Source organism: Marmota monax, unplaced genomic scaffold (assembly GCF_021218885.2).
Source record: "Marmota monax isolate L192 unplaced genomic scaffold, Marmota_monax_Labrador192_F-V1.1 WCK01_AAM20220418_F8-fsc00320, whole genome shotgun sequence".
Lineage (NCBI taxonomy): Eukaryota > Metazoa > Chordata > Mammalia > Rodentia > Sciuridae > Marmota > Marmota monax.
Genome location: NW_026694783.1, coordinates 310,899 through 329,768, shown reverse-complemented (window position 1 = coordinate 329,768; position 18,870 = coordinate 310,899). Strand labels below are relative to the sequence as shown.

Below are 18,870 nucleotides of genomic sequence, written 5' to 3'. Positions count from 1 at the left end.
CATGAAAAGCAGAACAAGGAATGGGACCTACTCCAACATGATCTAGACCATGATAAGTCCACTCTGTAATGCAAAAGGTTGGAAGAAATAAACAGGCTTAGGTGATCTGGTGAAAAAACCAGGAAAGCATCTTCTCCAATGTGTGACAATCTTCGGCAGTCACAGTGTCTGCTCAGGAAACACTGGCAATCTGTGCACCATGACCAAGGGACTTATCTCAGCAATTTTATTCAGTGTCTCAAGCCACTTTTGCCCTGCTCTGTTTCACGTCATGCATCCTTTTTCAGCGTGGGTGCCCTAAATTCCTCTGCAGAAGCTGTTAATTAAAAGCTGTACCAGGAGGTGGTGCTACAGAATTACAAAGACTAAGTCTCGCTCAGGCCTCTAAATCAAGGGACAGGAAGCCCTCTTTCCTCAGAGGAAATGATCACAAAGTACACTGGGAATTCTAAGCAACAAATAATGAATTTCCCAAGTTTGACTAATAACACCAACTACTGTACTATCCCAGTGGCTGGGATAGGGCTCCATGACTCAACAGTGGTCAGGGAATTTGGACCACGAGTTCCACTTAAATTGATTCCTTCCTTCCTTCCTTTCTGTTCCCACCACTTTGCCTTAATTCCAACTCTTAATTTTCATGCCAAGTCTACTTCTACTTCAATATTCCTAATTCCAGGCCTTTAACCCTCAAAATGTTTCTTATACTTTGCTACCAGCTAACTTTCCCTGATACCAGCTTCACAGGAACCTTCAAGTCCTTCTCATCTGGATTTTCAGCTGGCGCATCAAATCAACAAATTCAAAAATAAAGACCATCACATCTTCTCCTTACCTAAACCAGGGCCCACTCACTCCTCCTCCTTCCCTAATGAACCACTCTTACTGTTACAAATTGTGAAATCTGAGAATCATCTTGACCCTGCCTCCTCTTTCAACCCATGTCACAATCGGCGAGGAAAGCATTTCTTCAAGATGAACTTAAACTGTACCTTTTCTTTCTGTTAGCATTGCCACCATCACCTGAACCCCTCACCCCTCCTAGACTGCTACAGAGGTTCTTCAAGCCCCATCTTTGCCTGCGTTCTCACTTCCACTCTATTTTACGTACTAACTTCTCTAAAGACTAAGCTTCCCTAAAGAACACTTAAATCCCACTTTACTCGTTTCGAGGACCTATAAAACCTAGTGCGTCCAGTCCTGACTTCTCAACAAGGTCCCACCCTTCCTGTCTAGTCATACTTTCTACTACTCCCCAAATCAGATTCTATTTCAGGTCTAATAAGGTCACTTTCCTGTACCTGACTCAAACACCATGTCTACGCTGATATTATTAAATTAGTTAATGATTTTCCTTAAATAGAATGACCTCAGATTGTCCATCTTGTCTTTAAATCTTCTTTGACTGTAAATCTAAATTTTCAGGGAAAGAAACCCTCAGTACAAAATTATGTTCCTTATCATTGAATTCCTTCAGTGCTTAAAAATAAAACAGTATTTATTCTAGTGTATCTAAGTGCACCTGACACAAAGCAAAAGAAAAGCAAATATATTGTTTCTCATTTGTTTTTTTTCCCCTTTCCCCAAGATCAGTATCATCTGCCCAATATTATTTTCAACACTGTTTTTAGTCAGTTGATGAGTTTTGCTTCTAATAATAAGTTCTTCAACTGGTGAGAATCAAATCTTAAGGGATATGGTGACTGCCTAGGAAACACCTATTTATTTACCTAATGAAAGGGCAGGTAGCTTTCAATTCCAGTACATAGGTTAGAATTTTAGAGGGCTATAGCTTCACCTGAAGATTCCTAGTGTAGGAAGGTACTGGGATTTGGGCAGAGGTCATCAGATGACAGAGTAAATATGAAAATGAACCTACCAACTTGTTCCGGAGTTACGCTCACTGTTGGAAGAGAGGTGATTTTTTCCTTGTCAGCTGGGGGAGGCCCTGTGTTTTCCAGCTGTCCTAAAAGCTACAAAAAAGGAGAAAGAAAAAGAAGATGTGGCAGACATCTCAATGTCCCTGGAGAGGGAGGCGCTCCAGCTGAGAACAAACAGTGAAGATATCAGAAATGTTAATTGCTCTTACTTCCGCAAGGCTCTGAAGGTTGGGTTTCTCTTTTTCTGCTGCTAGACACTTACAATTGCTTTACAATTTCAGAGTGACATTAGTATAAGCCTACAGACATACCCATGATTGCAAGGTCCACTTTTGGGCATAAAGCAACTTAAGGGTGGCAAAAGGGTTGTGATGTCATGAATAAAACTACAGCTTAATAAAAATACTTAGCTGGTCCAAAAACGTCATTCTGCTGGAAGAAAGAAAAGGGTGGGAGTATGGAGAGTGGCATAAACTAAGCCAAGAAATAGGTAAATTACTGCCTACATCGAGACTTGGATAAAAATGACATGCTTTTGACACTTGGCAATCCACAAGGGAGATGAAAAACCAAACAAATTTAAATGAACATAAACAAGTGGAAGCAACTGTACATGGCGTGGGAAAACCTTTTTCTCTGCTTCCTTCCCCTACTTTGCTCCATCAAGCAGAAATCCCTGCTTTAACATTTGAGACCCTCCTGTTTTGTGAAGTACTTATTTATAGGATTTCCACAGGACCGAACAAGAGGCCAAAAATACAATGTACTGTTTGTTATAGGAGAAGTCTTTAGTTTTCTGGAGGTGAAGCAATCTTCTAGAAATTTCCTTGGACCTAGTAGGTACATGAATGCTGAACTAAACCCACAAACCCTTTATCCCTTTAGTAAAGTGGAAACCCCAAAGCTCGAAATATTAGAGAAAGCAGAGTGATTGCCATTTCAAAAAAGTAGCAGAAGGAGAGCAGGAAGCCTGTGGAACCACGAGACACACTGAACAGACACCCTCAAAAGGCAGCTCCTCACCTGGGTTACAATGGCATCAAGCCCTGTCTGACCCCAGGCATAGTCCCCAGGGTTGGAGTGCAGCATCCCGCTCCTATACGTGAGATGAGACAGAGAGCATTAGATGAAGTAGCCAGGCTCTGCCTTACACTTCAGAAAAACTGGCAGAGGGTTCCTGTTTTCTCACTCAGAGCTTGAGAGCCACTAACCTTCTAGAATCAAGAGGCAAAGAATTTCTCTGCATTTTTAAGGTCAAACCGATTAACTAGAGATAGCCTCTCATTCTCTACAAATTTTACTTAACTGAAACCTACAAAGTAAAGCCACCTGAAATACTACATGACACCCAGAGCAAGAAGAGAGGCTCACTGCCTGTTGGCCAAGGAAAGTCTGTCTCTTCTCTACCCACGTATATCCAACGTAGGACGGAGCTGCTTTCTAAGGAGAGTTTTCCTTCACAGCTGGCTACAATCTATAGCAGACTTCCCTCACTCGAAGGGCTGCCCATGGTTCTGGACAACGAGAAGCTTTCTAGTACAACAGCAGCCACAGAAGTCTCCCTGAATCACACCTCAGAACAATTACAAGAGACTTGGCAGCACCTTGTTCTTGGTGCTGCTGGTACAGTACCTTGGAAGACAGAGGTCCAGACTCTGATCGAAACCCATTTAAAAGAACTAGAGGCTGGAAAATGGGGTAAGTATGGGGAAGGACCAAGGACCCTCTGAGCAAAGGGATCTTCTGGGACAGAGAAGTAGCAAATAACTGTCTATATAAGAAGAAATTCCATTTTTAACCCCTACTATGTAAGTGTTAAGTGTCACTCTGATACTGAATTATAGCCTTTTGTTTCTTCTGATATTCTTTCTTTGGAAAAGGAAAGTTAATGTTATATTTTCAACTTCAGAAATTCTTAAGGATTAAAGTCTTCCTGTATGGTCTAGAGAGGAAATTCACAAATCAGATACCAAGCCTAGCAAGGACCACTTCATTTCCCTTCTCAACACAACCCTCAGACCAGAATATAAAAGAAATCAGACATGCCCAGCATCCAAACCCAAGTGTCTTGGGGAACCAGGACAACCCTCCTGAGCCTGAACAAAATAATAATAGTAACAACAACAACAATATAAATTGTGACTAAGTTTGGGCTCGGGAGACAAGGGCAGTGTTAAGAGTCTTCCGGTCACAACTACATACTCACCAACATAGTTCTTTGTGTCTCTCTGTATAGAACAGAAACTAAAGCACCTAAAATGAGGCAACCTCAGCACTGTAAGATAGAAATTAGTCACTTACCAAGAAAAAGGGTGTGGGGATCCTGGAATTGCAGAATTTGCAAGGAATCCTGCAAAGATCTGTTGCATTATTCTGTTAAAAGAGAGAAAAAAAAAGTAGATAAGACAACCGAAGTACTCTATAGATATCCACACACGGACAAATCCAACTGCTTCCCTAACCCACAAATGGCTTTCCACTATTACAAAAGAGAGCATCAGAAATCAGTCTGCTATCTAGTGGTGTGTGACTTTGCTACTATGGCTATTTTCTAGACTTCTAACATTTTAACAGATGGACAGATTTTTGTGAATTAAGCTGGAAAGGAATCATGTTATGGTGCATTTTTCAAATTATGTTCCTTGGATCTCTGGCACTGGCGTGAGGAGGGGTTAAAATGGAAGCTGCACCAGTAGGGTTCTAGATCCAAAATGGCAGTTTCATTTTTTATGTGTCTTATATACTGGGTTTCTGAATAAGGTATCATCTAAAGATTTTTTGTTTTGCTTTTTTGTTTTGGTAATTTTGAGAATAATTTTTAAAGGCATTTCAGATGACTATGATACATACAAATATACACATTTGGTACTTGTCATTCTGAACACTTAAGATGGCAGATACTGCTGTTTATTTATATTAATGAGTTGGTCTTTGTTCCCCACAGATATTGGGATGATGCCTTAGTTAAAAAAAAAAAAAAAAAGGAGGGGGAGGAGGAGGAGGGGAGAGGACAGGGAGGAGGGGGAGGAGGGGGAGGAGGGGGGGAGGGGGGGAGGAGAGGGAGGAGGGAGGAGGGAGGAGGGGGAGGAGGGGGAGGAGGGGGAGGAGGGGGAGGAGGGGGGAGGAGGGGGAGGAGGGGGAGGAGGGGAGAGGACAGGGAGGAGGGGGAGGAGGGGGAGGAGGGGGAGGAGGGGGAGGATGGGGGGGGGAGGATTGTCTCCCTGCATTTCCTGTTTTGAATGACTGCACTTTTAATTCCCTGGTTCCTACTGTGTTAGGCCAATCCACATAGCTTTGAAAGTAGCTATTATTAGACTTTCCTTACTACTAACATTCAAAAATAACTAATTATACTATTTCCTTTCTAGTTTTTGTTTTTGTATTTTGTGTACATTACTTATTTTTTTTACTGGGGATTGAACCCAGGGGGACTTTACCAGTGAGCTATATATACCCAGACCTTTTTATTTTTCTACTTTGAGTCAAGAGTCTTACTAAGTTCCCCTGACTGGCCTCAAACTTGTGATCCTCCTGCCTCAGCCTTCTGAGTGGCTAAGATTACAGGGGTGTGCCACCATGCCAGGACAACATTTATTTTTTAATTAACAAAATTGCCTAAATAGCCAGGTGCTCCTGGGCTCCATACCCAGTACTGGGAGACAGGGGACTAAGGCCCCCTACCAATAGCCAGAACAAACTTGCAAAATATGTGTAAGACCTAGCGGGTCCTCTAGATGACTGCAGCAATGGCCAACATCTTGACCGTAACCTCATGAGATCTTGGACCAGAACAACCCAGCTAAACTTCCAAATTCCTGGCCCAATGAATTTGTTAGATAATAAATGCCTGTTTTTTCTTAATGTAATGATTGTAGTAGTCAGTTGATTAAACATTCTTGAACACAGAACCTCCAGAGGAGCAATGGGTCTTTAAATATACAAGTATCTCCATCAGATGAACTCTCACCCTTACACCCAAACAGACCTAAGCAGTTAAAACCTAAGAAGAATTGGAGCTGAGCTGTGTATGAAGTGAGAAGCCACATACAAACCAAAGAATACGGAGAAGGGGCTGAAAGGACGAAGGTCAGGGGCAGGGACATATAAAAGAAGCTGGGGGCAAAGCCCATCACATACTAACATTTCCACACCAATGGCTCCAGTCCATTTAATGCTGACCAGTCAAACTTGGACCTTGAGATACAGGATGTGGGTAGAGTTTACTGTGGTCATGACCCCCTCACCCAAGTTACAGGTCCTTCAGAATAAAATGAATACAGAAACAACTCTGTTCTTCACCTCATTTTTCATAACTGTTTTGCATTTAAATGGATTCCACTTAAAAACCATCTCCTAACAGGTCAGCAAAGCTTTACCCCATCAAGGCGTACACCGTGTACCACTGCCATTCTTCACCCCTTGCTGTGATCCATCAGGGAGGTTTTTTAGGCTCACACCTAGGTTATGCCTGGAGAACTTCCCTGCTAGGAGGCAACGCTGGTACAGAAGTGCAGTGTCTCTGGTTTGTTGTCCCAAGTGCGTACAACACGCAGCCCTGCTGTATCAGGTAGACCTGTGCACAGGGGACAGGAGGGGCTCATGGAACGCTTTCCATTTGACTAAAGGGAAATCAAAAGGACTTTCTCTTTAGAGTTCCTTATCTTTATTTGTAGAGATTATTCAATAGTCTCTTTAATTACATTGCATCCTTCTGAGTTCATTCCCAACTATTCTGTTGCACTTTCCTCTGTTTTGTAGATCCGAGCCAAGCCGAGAACAGATGGACAAGAGTACTTCCCAAACAGTGCCGGAGAGCACTGTGTCCGTAGAGTATCAAGACAAACGCTGCCATTACCGTTAATATCGGGATGATAAATTCTTGTGAATGCAACCTTAGGTGGTTTGCAGGGATAACCTGTTGGGAAATAAATTGTCAAAAAAAAAAAAAAAACAAAAAAAAAACTCCACTCTGATGGGGACTGTCATTTGGCCCCATTATTGTAGCTGGCCAATAGAACCTATCATCTCCAACAGGGCCTGCGCAACACTCAGCCGAAGGGTCCCTTAACAGGTCACTCAACTCCTTGTGGATTCTCTTCAGAGACATGGTGGGAGGCAGTGGTGGTGGCGGTGGCCCTGGGGGTGGGGTGGGGCAAGGGCTAAGGGCAGGAGATGCAGAGTTAGGGAGGCCCCCTGGCTCCCAGGCCTCCAGGCAGTAGCCAGGGGTCTCTCTTGGTGTGACAGGGGGAGGAACTGCCTGCCTTCTTGCCGGCTGCAGCTAGACCCAGGGCTGCTATAAATGCCTGTTGTTTAGAGCCACTGACCTCTGGGATAATTCACCCTAGAGCAGCTGATGATCACTACAGATTTGGTATACAGAAGTAGGTACTGTCACAATAAAAAGCTACATGGGTCTGCCTTTGGCACCCCAGCATGGACAGGAGCTGGAAGGGCTCTGGAGCCCCGGAGGAAGCCAGAGAGCAGGGAGGGAGCTCAGGGCAGGACCTCGGCCTGCATGCCCAAGCCCAGGCTGGCCCGGGTGGGGGAAGGCAGGCAGACATGGTGCAGAGCCGACAGTGCGTGCCTGCACAGCACAACAACAAGGCGGAAGCAAGGTGCTTCTGGGGAGTCAGGGAAAGCTAGGGGAGGGCCGCAGATCTCCTGATCTGCAGAGAGAGCGACCCGGGAGCCTCAGGGGTCAGCAGAAGGTCTGCCGCCTCCTGAACGGCACGAGGCTCTGCTAAAGGCACTCGCTGTGTTGAAGGGACCCCGTCTTCTCGCAGCTGGCATCAAGATGCAAGAGGAGAGGGGCAGACTAAAGGAAGGCCAGTTGGAAACAAGTTAGGGCCAGCGCGGGGGGTGCACGCCTGTCATCCCAGCAGTTCCAGAGGCCGAGGCAGGAGGATCGCAAGTTCAGAGCCAGCCTCAGCAATGGCAAGGCGCTAAGCAACTCAGTGAGACCTGCCTCTAAATAAAATACCAAATAAGAGGGCCTGGGGCTGGGGCTCAGTGGTGGAGCGCTCGCCTGGCATGTGGGAGGCACTGGGTTCATTCTCAGCACTGCATATAAATAAATGAATAAAATAAAGGTCCATCAACAACTAAAAAAATACAAAACAGGGCTGGCGATGTGGCTCTGTGGTTGAGTGCCCCTGAGTTCAATCCCCAGTACAAAAAAGGAGAGGCGAAGAAGGTAGGTGAAGATAATTCTGAGAACATCCAGTAATAGTGAATGATACCAAAATTGAGAAATGGACTTCAAGCAAAGGTTTAATTCAGGGTACTGCCAAAAAAACATGGTTTAAAATGAACTAAGAGTGTGGCTTTAAAAATTCCATAAAACCTCAGAAAGATCTAAAATAGTGCCTAGAGAACCGTTTGGTTTAACAACTGGGCTTCTAACACTCTGGGTTAGTTTACAGGGTGCTGTAACAAATTACCACAAACTGGGTGGCCTAAACCAAAAGGGATTTTTTATCGGTTTGGAGGCCCAAAGTCTGAATCGAGAGGTCCCCAGACACTGTTTCCTCTGGAGTCCTGCGGAAGACTGTCCCGAGCCCTCCTGGTCTTGCGCAGCCGCCAGCGCTCCTTGCCGTTTCTCGGCCTCAGACCCACAACCCCGACCTCGGCCGCCATCTGCACTGCCTTTCTTTCCTGTGTCACCTGTGTCTACCTCCAAACTTCCCACAACCACTGGATCGGGGTTCACCCTGATTCAGTATAATCTTGTTTTAACTTAATTAAATCTTTTTTCTTGGGTGGGGGGAGACACCAGAGATTGAATCCAGGAGCGCTTAACCACCAGCCACATCCCCTGCTCTTTTTAGATTTTATTTTGAGACAGGATCTTTGCTAAGTTGCTTAGGGTCTCTCCAAGTTGCTGAAGCTGACTTTGAACTTGTGATCCTCCTGCCTCAGCCTCCCGAGATGCTGGGATCACAGGCGTGTGCCACCTACCCAGCTTCATCACATCTTTCATGTCACTGTTTACAGATAAGGTCACTTCCCAGGTAGGACTCACACACATCTTTTCAGGGGATGCAACTCCAGCCACACAGGTGGCGACCCTCAGCAAGCCCAGTAGACGGCCAGGGTAGAGAGAGGCTGCCCACAAGAGATCTGTGGGAGAGGTTTGCCTAATGGCACGAGTTTCAGTAAGATGCACAGCATACTCAAGTTTTTAAAAGACACACTAAGGCTTAAACTGAAAGGTGCAGAAACAGCACAAAATGCAAAGAGGTCTTTGGACCCTCAGATTTCTACTTGTAAGCAAGCTAAGGAAACTAGGCAACGGCAAATATGAACTACCTTTCACAGAAAAGAAAGGACGACGCGAAGTCCAGAGGGAGGAATCCAGAGCACTCCTCGTCAGGATAAGTTGAGCTCTAGTCAAGGACTTGCTGATACTTTTTCAACACCTATCAGGGTTTATATGAGCCAGCAACACCCTTGCGTTCTCATCTTCCCCTTGCTGAGCAGGAATGTCTAATCGCAAAGGGACAAGATTTTGAGTACGTCGTGGAAGGTAACTGTATTTTGTACACAAGAGAAGTGTAAATAATTTGTGGCCAAAAGGTGGTTTTAAAATGTGTCCACAAATTCTTTAATATTCTTCCCTCTGAGAGGTGGAACTTAGTTTTCTTCCCCGTAAATGTGGGCTGAACTTAGTGATTGACTTCTTACAGATAAAATGAGGCAGAAATGACAGTGTATGTGACCCACCAAATTAGGATATAAAAAGGTATGATTTCTTTCCTTCTTCCTCTCTTTTAAAAAATCACTTAACTCTGAAAGAAGCCAGCTCCTAAGCCATAGGGACAGGCAAAGAGCCCTCTGGAGAGGCCCATATGGTGAGGAACTGAGGCCTCCTTCCAACAGCTATGTGAGTGAACCACCTTGAAAGCCCCGATGCCAGACCCATTTAAGTATTCAGATGACTGCAGCCACATCTGATACGTTGAAAATAAACACACAGTATCTTTATTTATTTTTATGTGGTGCTGAGAATCGAACCCAGTGCTGCATACATGCGAGGCAGGCACCTTACCATTGAGCCACAGCCCCAGCCCTGATATGCTAATTTTCACTAGGAAAATGAAACCTTCTCTAGAACCACCTAAATAAGCTGCTCCTAAATGCCTGATCCTCAGAAACAGTGAGATAATAAATGTTGTCTTAAACTACCAAATTCTGGGATAATCTACTACATGGCAAAAAGCAAAAGATAACCAGCCCCCCAATACTTGTTAGTCACAGGAAGAGGAAATTATCATGTGCTTCAACAGACCATAAATAAACAGTGGTGATCCAGTTTAAGAAACATCCTAGTTCCCTAGAGCTCTTCAAATGACCCTATACAAATACTTGGAGTTGCCAGCAGCTGATTGGCTAATGACTGCTTGCTTGGATGCTTACTCTCTGGAAGTCAGATGTGGGCTCCAAGTATTCTCAGCAGTAACACAGATTGTTCAGGGTGGCCCCTAAAACATATGCGCTGTTTGGAGATTATCTTCAGGTGACGCGTACAGTATTTACACTGAATTTCTTGCTTTTGTAGCTATTTCTTGTTAAAGCTATGTGTGACAGCATGAGTAGAGGGAAGGAAGGCAATATGCTTTAAATTTTAGCAACTCACGGAAGAGAAAAATCAACCCAAAGGGTCTAGGAGGAGAAGTCACATGCTAAAACCAGACAGAGTCTTCATTTAAGTTTCCTCTTACTTCCCTGGTGGTTCTTTTCAGTCTCCTTTGCTTATTCCTCCTTTCCTCCCAAACCTCTAATTCTAGTGGACATGAGATAGGAATTTAGGCGTATGAAGAGCAACAAAGAGCACTGAATCTCAAAAGGGGACCGTCCATTAACAGGCAGAATGCAAACCGAACAACCCATAACCAACACAGCCATATCCTTGCCAGCAGCTTACCAAATAGCTGAAGAAAAAAACAACACTGGAAGACAACCGTAAGGCATTTGGAGGAACTGAGCAGTAGGGTTTAGACATGAAACACAAGTGCAAAACTGCAAAACCCCGTCCTGACTCCACGGCTAATCTAGTGCCTTAGCTACTCTATTGGTATCTGAACGCCACTCTAAGACGGAATGCTATTCTGTGCTTACCTGCCCTCCCATTCTCAAGTAGGTACTTTTCCTTTATAATGAATCTCTTGCCCTGCTACTCTTACCTGACTGGTCCTTACGTTCTTTTCTGTGGTGAGCTGAGACCAGGAAGATCAGAACAGAGGTCTCTTCAACTCCTGGAGACTTCCTCAGACTCCTATGGGCTGGCAATTCCAGGGCTCAAGTCTCTGAGCTCTACCAATCTTGATCTTGACTTTGTTGGCAATTTCATACAGCTTCGTGACTTTAAATACCACAACTCCCAAATTCTATTTCCAGACAAGACTGCTTTTCAATATCTCCACTTGAACGTATGATAAAGCACTGAATGAACTGAAATCTCTGCCTCCAAGTTTTGCTCCTTTTGTTGTGCCCTGTGTCAGCTAAGGGTAGTTTCATTTTTCTAGTTGTTCAGCCCAAAACCCTTCACTCTTTCTTGTGTCCCACATCATGTTCAATGAGCAAGCCTTGTCAGACTACATCTGGAGTCATGCCACTTTTCATGACTCCAAGCCACCCAACGCCCCCGCAGCCCTGCACTGTGTCAACACAGCAGTTAAGATGACCATTTCCAGAAAGAAGCTCATCTAAACTCTCCAATGGCGTAAAAGCCCTTACAATAACCAATCAAGTGGTTCTGCACATCCCCGTATCCCCAATCTATTCCCAGACTTCTCTGAGAGCTTCTCCTGATACGTCCTTCACACTGGTCTCTCATTTCCTCATTTTCTCCAGGTCAAACACCTTCTCAATAAAGCCTTGGCTGGGGCTGCGGCTGGGGCTGCGGCTGGGGCTGGGGCTGAATGGCAGAGCGCTTGCCTGGCACATGCGAGGCACGGGGTCCCATCCTCAGCACCACGTAAAAATAAATAAAAATAAACCCTCTGCTGACTGTGCTTTTGAATCTTCACCCCCCGACACACATTCCCAATCCCCTTCCCAGCCTTTTTTTCTGACAGCGTGTACTACTGCTTGACACTGTTCATCTTGTCTGTCTTCCTCATTAGGACCTCAGCTTCACAAGAGCAGTCATTTTTTAGTTCTGTTCACTGTTGCATGCTCAACATCTAGAATAGCATCTTGCACATAATAATACGCAATGTTTATTGAATGAATTAAGAAACCTTTGATGGGCCTCAATTTTATATATGATGAAAGATATACAATTATTCAAAAAATTATAAAAATTATAAAACAATAAAAATCATAAAACAATAAAGTGTGTAATATGATCAATCCTATTTCAATTATATAAATGGAGATATCGTGTGTGTGTGTGTGTGTGTGTGGTGTATGTTTAAAAAGGTCCCCAGCCCTATTTTGTATTTTATTTGGAGACAGGGTCTCACTGAGTTGCTTAGTGCCTCACTGTTGCTGAGGCTGGCTTTGAACTAGTGATCCTGCTATCTCAGCCTCCTGAGCTGTAATGCTGTTTTTTTTTTAATCTTTTTTTTTCTTTTAAAAATATTATTATTGAAAAGTTTGATCACATATTCAGAGCATAACTTTTTAAAAATTTGTTTTAATTAGATATACATCGTCTTTTTAATCTTTGGGGGGGAAAAAGCCTTAATGTTTTGAAATAAATTTCTAAAAAGTTAACCATGAAGTCAACTCCCAAAATCTAAATTTGATCAGTATCAGAAAACGATGGTTCCAAAAGCTAGCATTAACTTCAGGAAAACTCATTTTTCAGGCAGGAAACCTTCTTACATGTAGTATGTCTTACAAAATGATTCAGAGACAGATTGTTGCTAAACTCAAAAGTGCTTAGAGAAGAAGGCAACTAAGATGTTTAAAAAAATAAATAATGTCAAAAGATGACAGCTGCAGGACATGTTGGCACACACCTGTAATCCCAGCAACTGGGGACGGAGGGCTCAGGCAGGAAGATTAGAAGTTCAAGGCCAGCCTCACCAACCCAGTGAGGCCCTGTCTCAAAAATAAAAAATAAAAAAGAGCTGGGGGAAATAAACCAAAGAAAAACTGAGGATGTAGCTCTATGGCAAAGCATCCTTAGTTTCAATCTTCAGTACCAAAAAAAAAAAAAAAGTAGCACACACTAAAATAAAGATCGGTTTGAATGTGTAAGTGCAAACTAATCAGCCCTAATATCTTTCTAGATTGCAACCATCTATTACCTATCTGGAAAGTATGAACATGTTGGTAATTATCTAATATAGACAAAGGAAAAAAAACTAATAAATATAAATACTTTATCATTATAAAAAAATCTTCAAGGTGAAATGAATAATTCCATAGGCTTCATCACAAATTGAATAAATTTTCTCCTAAAAGGCATACAATTTTCTTTGTTGATTCTATATACATCAAACAACCATCTGAATGGTTATTTCTTGGTATATGAGAAATCCAAATATAACATTATGCTAATTAGCAGAAATGAATTTTCTAGTCACTAAAACAGAATATCCCCAGGTGTAAATTAATAAATCGTGGGCTGGGGATGTGGCTCAAGCGGTAGCACGCTCGCCTGGTATGCGTGCGACCCGGGTTCGATCCTCAGCACCACATACAAACAAAGATGTTGTGCCCGCCAAAAAACTAAAAAATAAATGTTAAAAAATTCTCTCTCAAAAAAAAAAAAAAAAATCGTTTTCTGGCACAGGTCAAATTCATTTAAGGTTAGATAAGACGAGCACAAACGATTCAGGTCCTGATTGGACAAACTATTACTTGAAAGCTGCAGATCAGACAACAAAAGATACATTTTAGGTATATTCAAATATCTACAGAGGCTGGGGTTGTGACTGGGCAGCAGAGTGCTTGCCTAGCATATGCGAAGTGCTGGGTTCAATCCTCAGCACACATAAAAGAGTAAGTAAGTAAGTAAATAAATAAATAAATGTATTGTGTCCATCTACAACTAAAACATATAAAAAAAAAAAAGTTATACTGCTGGGCTCAGGGTATAGCTCAGTGGTAGAGTACTTGCCTACAACACGCGCGTCACTGGGTTAGATCCTCAGTACCACATTAGAAAAAGGGAAAAAAAGTGCTACTCAAATCAACAAGACAAGCTGTTATCAGGAAGAAGCCACAGTAATTTTTTTAAATCTATAAAACATGAAATCATGACATATTTTCAAAATAAAGGGTGACATCATAAGGACAACTACTATAAAGTGGTAACAGCCATATGAACAATCTGGGCAGACCTGCTATGTTGGCAGAGTAATGTGTCCCAAAGGTGTGTGATACTTCACTTATACTTCCATGAAAGAAAAGAGAATTAAAAACCTTCTAGTTCTGTTTACTGACATATCGGCATGTGTGCCTTGTAAAAAATGTTTCTGAGAAAGGGAAATGCTTAATTCTTTAAAAGAAAAAGCTGGAAAGACAAATGATACTGTTAAAAATTTTTAAAGTAAAAAATACTTATAATCTCACCACATAAAAATATTTTCATTTTTGCATTATCCTGGCTCCAATATTTAACTGCCTTTGTACCCTTAAGCAATCTGCCTATCCTGTGTCTCAATTTTTCCTACAAAATGGAGATCTTCTGTCACAGTGCTTTCTCCTAGGGTTGTAATGAAGATTCGACAATCTAACGTCTGTGAAGTACTTAGACTAGGTTCTGGCACATACTTGTACCTATTAGTACTAATTCATATGCTTCCTATATTTCTTAAAGACATAGTTACAATTATCCATTCATTTCAAACGAATTAGTTTAGTATCTACTATAAAACAGACACTGTGCTAGAAACTGAGAATATAGAAATGAGTAAAGCACTACATTAGACCATTAACCCCCAAACAACTAAAAAGTCTGTAACAGATCTAGTCCCCCTCAAAGATGTCAGGCCCAGACGGAATGGCAGGTAACTCATTAAACCTTTAAGGAACCTTTAAGAAATAGATAATTCCTACATTATTTAAACTATTCCTGAGCACAAGAAGACAGTTATCTAATCCTAATACCAAAACTTGATGCTGACAACACAAGAAAATTACAGAACCTCCTTCAGAATAGAAGCAAGAATCTTAAAAAAAAAAAAAAAAAGGAACAAATCAACTCTAATAAGATACTTTTATAAATACAATTAGAACATTAATGCTCCTTGTCAAAGTAGTTTTTATTTAAAGCTTGCAGTGCTGATGTAATATCATAAAATCTATTCAGTAACAAAATGCATTAATTGTTTAAAAAAAGAAAAACTATAAGCCCATTTTGATAGGACTGTAAAGAACATTTGATAGAATCCCTAATGATTATTAATTAAAACCTCCTAAGAAATTAGGAATAAAACTAAGGGTTTTTGTTGGTTTGGTTTGGTTTGGTACCAGGGGTTAAACTCAGGGGCGCTTTACCACTGAGTCACGTCTCCAGCCCTTTTCATTTTTTATTTTGAGACAGGATCTTGCTAAGTTGCTTAGGATCCTGCTAAACTGCTGAGGCTGGGCTTGAACTCATGATCCTCCTCCCTGAGCCCCTGAGATTACACACGTGCACCCAGACCTAAATTTTTAAAAATATGGTAGAGCTGATACTAGGAACCAAAAAGCAAGCATGCTTATTAGCAAAGAACACTAATACACTCTTACTTGAGACAGGAAGACAGCACGCACGCACGGTGCCTACTATTCGACAACTTGTGGATTTGTTTTTGTTTTTTGTACTGAGGAATAAACGCAGGGGCACTTCATCACTGAGCTACATCCCTAGCCTTTTTTTATTTTTTGAGACAGAGTCTTCCTGAGTTGTTTAAGGGCCTCACTAAGTTGCTGAGGCTGACCTTGAACTTGCAACCTTCCTGCCTCAGACACCTAAACCGCTGGGATTACAGGTGTGTGCACCACACCTGGCAACAACTGGTTTTGATAGTAAAGTCAATGCAACAGAAAAGAAAAACCAATAAGAGGCACAGACATGGGAAAGAAAAATATAATTCAAATTTATAGAATATTTATAAATCTAGAAACCCCAAGAAATAAAATGAAAACCTTTCATAGTTAATAAGAGAATTTGACTAATTAGCAAAATGATGGGTAACATTAAAAACTAAAATTTTTAGCAATAATCAGTTAAAAACTAAAACTTTACTAAATGACTTTTTAAAAAAATCCCTGTGACTTCTGCTTGATTTTTTAAAATATTTTTTTTAGTTGTTGATAGACCTTTATTTTATTTATTTATATGTGGTGCTGAGAATCGAACCCAGTGCCTCACACATGGCAGGAAAGTGTGCTACCGCTGAGCCCTAGCCCCAGCCCCTTCTGCTTGATTTTGCAGTAATCCTAAGACTACTCTAAAAAATTAACTCTATTTAAAAACAAACAAAGTGAGACACGAACCACAGGCCTCAATAAAAAGTTTCAATACTATTAAAAAGTACCCACTCTCCCCAGATTAAATATATATTCAGTGTGCTTCCAACCAAAATCCCAATGGTTTGGACAGAGACAGATTCTATCTAAAATCCATTTGGAAAATAAGAATTCATACCCCATTTGAATCAAATGTATGATATGTCAAGAGCATTATAATGTTTTGGGCAACTAATAAAAAAATTTAAAAAAAAATAAATAAAATAAATAAAATCCCCTTTGGAAAGGTAAACGTAAGCGAAGCATAAAGAAAGTAATGGGAAAAAAGTGAAGGGCTCTTTCCCAACGAGGTGTCAAATCATCTATAAAACTATAGCAAAGAAATCCATTATGGTGCATGCACAGCACATAAATAAAGATAACAGAAGATAACAGAGAACACAGAGAGAGATGAGGATAAAAGCACTTATATAATACAGTAGACATTTCAAAGTAGACGAATTATTCAATAAATTATGCTGTAAATAACTGGATACTCTGAGAGCAGATTAGATCCTTAACTAAACAATATATATGAATAATACTCTTTACCCATCAGAGGTGTCACAAATCAGAGAGCACTCCATGAAAGCTGACACGCGGCCCATTCTTGAGGTGAGCTTGAAGCCACTGTCACCGCACAAAGGGAGAGCTGTCTAACTGGGGTGCCAAGCGAGGAAAGCAGGCTCAACAGGGACAGAAGAGAGGCAAAGCAGGTGAAGGCGACACACTACTAAAAGTCTTGCCCTCGACATACTTTCAGTCACATCAGGGGTCCTCAATATCAGCCCCAGGTAGTGATTTCCAAAGTTCAAGGGAGCAGTCTTCCTGATCCCAGTAACTGGGAGGACTCACTCACTAAGTAGGAAAGGGGAGTGCAAATCTGCATACATGGAGGATGGCCAGGCCCGGCAGAGCTCCGCCATGACAACCTGTGAACCTCCTGCCTAGACATCCTCCTGGAGGAAAACCACCTCTGCTTCACTGACACTAAACCCAACTCCGCCCTACAAAACACCACGTTTTGCCCACTTGGTCTTCCCAGGTGTACAGTCTGCGCTCTATATCCACAGGTTCTAAGGAGTCACCCCACCGCATACTGAAAATATCTATGCAAAAAATGCACCTGGACTGAATAGATACATATAACAACTATTTATATAGCACTTACATTGTATTAGTTATTGCAAGTCAGTCTAGAGGTGATTTAAAGTATACGCAAGGATACGAATAGGTTATATGAAAATATGAGACTCAAGCATCTACATATTTTGGTATCTGCAGAGGTCCTGAAACCAATCCCCCTCAGATACCAAGGGACAACTCTATGCTAAAATTTTCAGGAATGCAACTGAAAATCAAGGCAAATTTACACTCCCTCCCACCCCCAGAACTTTCCCAAGAGTTCTTCACCTTTTTGGAAAATCATAATCCTCTACCAATTCCACATGTGGCAGAGGAACTTTCAAGGCAATACCACCTACTGTCTGTATTGGTAGCCGTCACATTCTTAATGGCTCTATAGGCAGAGGCAAGCATCTGAATTTTCATTTTCTCTCCCAGAATAGTCACAGCTAAGAATTTACGTACTAAAATATTTTCATATACTTTCCCCTATTATATCTCCTTTGGGAAATATAGTATGTACAAATATGTATTTTTAAAAAATTTGTTTTACAGGTTATATTACCAGTAAATTTCAGGTCAGGATAGCAGAGGGCATTATAAGACATTTGGTATAAAAGGAAGATGTTAGGTCTGATATAACCAAAGAACATGAGTTACATAATCAATACATTCTAATTTTTCTTGAGCTATATTATTAAATTGATTTCTGCCACTTAGAATCAAAAAGGGTTATGACTTACTTATACAACCATAAAAACACCAGATACAAGGAAAATACTGGAATATCCTTTTAAAACACTGGAAGAGGTAACCCTTTTTAAGCATAAGAGTATTGAAAGATTTGACACCCTAAAACTTAAAAGCATATATGAAAAGTTACAAGAACAAAACAAAATACAGAGTGGAAAGCAATTTATATCTGTAACATACATAAAAATATTCATATCTATATCATATGTAGAGAGAGCCCCTAAATAACTTTTTTAAACTCCATAAAAGGAAAATTGGGCAAGGCATATTAAGGTACAATTCACAGAAGAAATATAAACATCTAATAATTATATGAAAATAAGCTCAACTGAAAAAATCACAAACAAAACAAAAGTAACCATCAAGTTTATCATCATTAGCAAAGATAGAGACTGACACCAACACTTTTGCTGAGGACATATGGGATACTTTCAAATTCCATTGGTGAGACTGTAATAGTTACAGGATTTAATGTTAAAGGTCAGATCATCTGACCCAGCATTTTCTTAAGAATGTCATCCACTCTTTCCATGGTGTCTGCAGCCACCATTGCTCTCTAATGCCAGCGCTGCCTCTAGCTAGCCAAGTTCCAGCCACAGGAAAAGGACTGGGCCATATACAGCAGACTTCCCCAAATCCATGGGCGACAGAGCATCCAGGA

General features: G+C 41.4%; 1 protein-coding gene across 2 annotated transcripts in view; it reads right to left on the bottom strand.

Annotated features, from left to right (window-relative positions):
* Rnf115 (ring finger protein 115) overlaps nucleotides 1–18,870 on the bottom strand; it is a 91,511-nt gene that overhangs the window by 2,626 nt on the left and 70,015 nt on the right. For both annotated transcript variants that reach the window (XM_046425767.2, XM_058573048.1), the window contains 3 exons: nucleotides 4,182–4,253; nucleotides 2,904–2,976; nucleotides 1,880–1,973 (listed from right to left, as the gene is read on the bottom strand). In XM_046425767.2, coding sequence (XP_046281723.1) covers nucleotides 1,880–1,973; nucleotides 2,904–2,976; nucleotides 4,182–4,253 — 239 coding nt within the window. The remainder of the gene's footprint in view (nucleotides 1–1,879; nucleotides 1,974–2,903; nucleotides 2,977–4,181; nucleotides 4,254–18,870) is intronic.